Source organism: Danio rerio, chromosome 21 (assembly GCF_049306965.1).
Source record: "Danio rerio strain Tuebingen ecotype United States chromosome 21, GRCz12tu, whole genome shotgun sequence".
Classification (NCBI taxonomy): Eukaryota; Metazoa; Chordata; class Actinopteri; order Cypriniformes; family Danionidae; genus Danio; species Danio rerio.
The window spans coordinates 12,002,501-12,007,500 of record NC_133196.1 but is presented as its reverse complement, the minus strand read 5'-3'; the positions used below and the strand labels follow the sequence as shown (position 1 = coordinate 12,007,500).

General features: G+C 37.9%; 1 protein-coding gene across 2 annotated transcripts in view; it reads right to left on the bottom strand.

Moving 5' to 3' along the window:
- Positions 1–5,000, bottom strand: part of ccbe1 (collagen and calcium binding EGF domains 1) — a 99,758-nt gene that overhangs the window by 34,368 nt on the left and 60,390 nt on the right. For both annotated transcript variants that reach the window (NM_001163923.1, XM_017352782.4), the window contains exons 4-6: positions 4,748–4,882; positions 3,805–3,942; positions 677–783 (exon numbers count right to left, since the gene is read on the bottom strand). In NM_001163923.1, the coding sequence (NP_001157395.1) occupies positions 677–783; positions 3,805–3,942; positions 4,748–4,882 (380 nt within the window). The remainder of the gene's footprint in view (positions 1–676; positions 784–3,804; positions 3,943–4,747; positions 4,883–5,000) is intronic.

Sequence of the window (5,000 nt, the reverse complement as noted above, 5' to 3'; positions counted from 1 at the left end):
AGTTAATAAATAAGAAAAGTAAATAAGTAATTAAATAAGTTAATAAATAAGTAAATACATTAGTAAATAAAAAGTAATTAAAAATTAAGTAAATATGTGAAAAATAATGTAAATAAATAAATAACAGAAGCAAAGGTACTATGAAAATATTAGAAAAAAAAAAACACGAACAAGAACCTCATTAACATTTTTTTTTCGTCACCGTCTCGTACGACCAAAACACCAGCTTCAATCATCCAGTTCAGAATGTTCTTTTACTCTCTCGATCTTTTCCCCTCACAGCCTGTTGGACCACACGCGCAAAAGCCATATATCACACCGCGGCCATGAGGGTGTTGAGTGGATTTGTTGACAGTCTAGCTTTGACTGCAAAACACAGACTCTTCGCCCGTCTAAACCGCATCGCTGCTTTCAGCCTGATTTACTAGCCTCCAGCAAGGACAGACGTAAGTCAGACATTTTGGCCTGTGTTTTATCACTTTTTATTTTCACCTATAAAGTCACCAACACATCCCTAAAGACCTGTAAAGCCACGTCTGACTTAGCTCGTGAAATATTGGCAGGTAGGTTCTTGCTGGGTCGCCTCAAGTGTGTGGATGAGGACATGCATATAAAATGAAATCTCCTGCTTGTTTTCGAGAATAAACCCTGCAGGTGAAGCAGGAATATATTGTACCTTCTGTTTGAGTTGGAGAACAGTCATCTTCATCTGATGGAAGTCCTCGCATGTGGCCGAACACGTGCCTTCTTTCATGACGTTGTCTGATTTTTCAAAGAGTGGAGCTGCAAAGAGATGACATGATGACATGGGGGATTTGAAAGAAAAAAATTTAACACAAAAATTTACATTTTGCCATCATTCACTGGGTTCAAAACCTATTTGAGTTTCTTTATTCTGTTGCACACAAAAAGAAAATGTTCTGAAATAGGCTGGTTGTTGGCATTTGTTTACTTCCAAAGTATTTTTTCTCTACAAGTCAGTGGATGCTAGCAGCCACATTTCTTCCAAATATGCATCTTCATAAAGGTTTAAAACCATGAGTGAGAATAAATGAGGCATATTAGATTTTTAGGTGAACTGTCCCTTTAAGGAAGGTTGTTGAGCAGACTAACTTACTAACTAACTAAACTAAAATAATAACTTGACTTCTAGTTGATCATTTGGAAAAGTGGCAGAAGGTCGATTTTTCTGATGAATCATCTGTTGAGCTGCATCCCAATCATCACAAATACTGCAGAAGACCTATTGGAACCCGCATGGACTCAAGATTTTCACAGAAATCAGTCAAGTTTGGTGAAGGAAAAATTATGGTTTGGGGTTGCATTCAGTGTGGGGGTGTGCAAAAGATCTCCAGAGTGGATGCCAACACAAGCAGCCTGAGGTCTCAAGACATTTGTGCTGCCCATAACATTACAAACCACAAGAGAGGGCAAATTTTGCACATCTTGTGCCTTATTGCACCAGGTGTATGATAGGGCCCTTAAAATTGTCAATGTGGATTGATCTTGGTTTGATGCTTGTTGCAGCTGAAGTCACACTGCAGGAACGAGTCTGAAATGTTCTTACACTTTACCATCCCATGGTTGAGCAATGTGGTATACTCTATATAATTGCCGCTAATGTGCAGAATTTGCCTCACCGTGTTTGCCCTGAACCCAGCCATGTTAACCAATCAGAAATGAGAAAACAGCGCACGCTGATGTCATGAGGCAAAGACTCTGGTTGTAGCATCCACAATCCCATTTTTTTTTGAAAAATCTTCACCCTGGTTGGAGTTTTTAGAAAGTTCCACTAAAACTATATGGTTTCGTTTTCTATGTGAAAGTTTTAGTTCAGAGTTAATTTTGCCACAAAAGTGTGTCATGAATGTAAACAGGGATCTGCAGTTGTGCTCTAGGTCAGAAAGGAGGCTCATTAAATACAGCTTTAATCAGAAATACACAAGCTCATGTCATTCATGCCAAAAGTTCAATCCCAATCTCTTGGAGACTCCTACAGCTCAGTTTGACTCGTAACTGATAACCTCATCTGATCCGCACTCTGTAATCTCAGCTTTCTGGAATTCCCAGAATTCCTATTTTGTACATCTGGATTGTTGCAACCGTGAATGGCCAGAAAGTTCATCATGTTTTGTGCTCAAACTGACCCAACAGAGAGGAGACAGCACACAGGAAACTGACCGACTGAAACGCTCCACCAGTAAGACTAAAAAGATAGATGGACACAGGAGAAAGTGATTGATGCTAATGCTAACTGCTAGCTGGTGTCCCAAGTCATTAACCGTGATGGGTCAGTGGACTTCCTGCAGAGAGACAGGAAGTAATGTCTTATAAATGTGTCAGACCAGAAGAGATGACAAAATGGATTTATTCATTTATTTTTTTGTAAATCTTCTAAGATTAACAGACAATCAATCCTTAATGTTTATGTGAAATAAATAAATAAATAAATAGTATATTTGAACATGTGGAATAATCATATTTAGTAAATATTTGTAATATGATTCGTTTATTTTCTTTTCGGCTTATTTTGCCTTTATTAATCTAGGGTCGCCACAGCGGAACGAACCGCCAACTTATCCAGCATATGTTTTACGGAGCGGATGCCCTTCCAGCTGCAACCCATCTCTGGGAACACACTCATTCACACTTATACCGACGCTATATAGCGTCTATACACTTATCCGATAGTGTCAATAAGAAGATGGAATAAGAAGCTGGATTTAGCCTTTTCCCTCCTTATCGCAAACACAACAGCAGTCTGGTGAGAAATCTCTGTAGACGGATGGCATTTCATATCAAGTTCAGCTGTATAATCTTAAAATGTGAGAAAAATTTGCTGTTTTGTCATCACTTTAAGGGGGTCACACACCAGAAGCACTGCTTCTCATTACGCTATAGAGAATTATTCAAATACTAGCTCTAAAGTGGCGTTGGTAAATTAGTAATGGCTTCTGCTGTTCTGATGTCAGCTGCAGATGTGAATGAATGGCAGAAGAAAGTAGTTCCTAATACAAAAGGGTTTTAGACTACCTGTGTTTGATTTTCTTTTTTATGTACAAGATTGTGTCGTCAAACTGTTGTAAAAACGCAATATCACACTCGTAGCAGTGTGCTGTGGCTGTATATCAGCACTGGTGGGGCGCTAAGGCACACCTCCCACCAGTGCTGATATACAGCCATAGCACACTGCTACGAGTGTGATATTGTGATATATGTGTGTTAAATATGTCCATCCATCCATATATGTTTGTTAAATATTTCAATCCATCCATCCATTCATCCAAATGTTTTTATACATATTCTTCAATCCATCCATCCATCCATCCATCCATCTATCCATCCATCCATCCATCCATCCATCTTTTTGTTACATATATCCATCCATCCAACCATCAACCAATCCATGCAGAAGTCTTAATATTTATATTAAATCTAGATGTTTTGTTAATACAGGCCCAGGTTTGCACAAGTATCATTCCACAGAAATTTTAATCTAACAGAGAGATGGATGTTATTCGGAAAATCTGTTCCGCGTGTCCTCATTTACTTTGACAGCTGTAAATGCAAAAACACAGAGATGAAGGGAACACACTCACACACACACACACACACACACACACACACACACACACACACACACACACACACACACACACACACACACACACACACACACACACACACACACACACACACACACACACACACACACACACACACACACACACACACACACACACACACACACACACACACACACACACACACACACACACACACACACACACACACAAAACTTACCTCTCTCGCCCTTGGTGCATGTCTTCCCATCATCCTCCAGGTAGAAGCCGCTGTGGCAGTCGCACCGGTAGCTGCCGGGAGTGTTCACACACATCTGTGAGCACACAGTCTCGTTATTGTTGGCACATTCATCAATGTCTGAAAAAAAAAAAAACAGAGGAAAAGTGTGAGGGACAGAAAGTTGGCAAAGCGCAAAAGACGTGATATTCTCTCCCTGGGCGGCATGAATCGCTTCTGGGAGAAACAACATTTGAGTCCTATCAAATCAACTTCACAGTTCAACAGTCCTGGAGGTCAGATCCATAAAAAAAAACTAATACACTCACGCTGATATTAAAAAGACATTGAGAAATCAAACAACAGGAAACTAAAAAAAAAACGCTCATATAGAGGGAGCTGATGTCTTTGTCCGGTTACATATTCCTAATGCTTTAAATTTGTGTCATTTCAAAGCATTGTAAATGACAAGTTTAATTTAAAGTTTTGAACTCTTTGAAAGTTAAACTCTTTTTTTTCAGTTAAAAAAGGTAAAAAAACATGAATTATTTAAAAAGATTTGGAATAGTTTTTTAGTTGTGTAAAAACAGTACCTCATGGTTTGATAAAAGATTTTTTCCTCATTGGTTTACACTGTATATTCTCCCTTTTTATTTATTTATTTATTTATTTATTTATTTATTTATTTATTTATTTATTTATTTATTTATTTTTTATTTATTTATTTATTATTATTTTATTTATTTATTTTATATATTGGGTGTGTGTGTGTTTTACTTTAGTTTATTTGCTGCAATACTTTTCGGATGCACTGTATTTTGTTTATTTTATTTTATTATTATTATTATTATTATATATAATTTTTGCAGTCACTCAGTCATCTGCATGTGATCATATTCAAATAGATTTTCTCAATATCTTTATATAAACATGATCAAAAGCTTACCCAGGCAATATGGTTTCTCCCTGTTTCTGTGTCGTTCCCGGTCATATCGATACCCGTCATAGCAGGTGCAAACAACCCGACCGAAATGATCCGTACACTGCTGTTCACACGGGGCGCCGGCACACACATCATAATCTGCACACACAAACGCAACCACAAACAGTGACAAGACAAAATAGCAAACAAACCACACTTTAAAACAAAACCCACAATATAATCTGTATTTCCGAAAACCACATGCAAATGTGCTGCT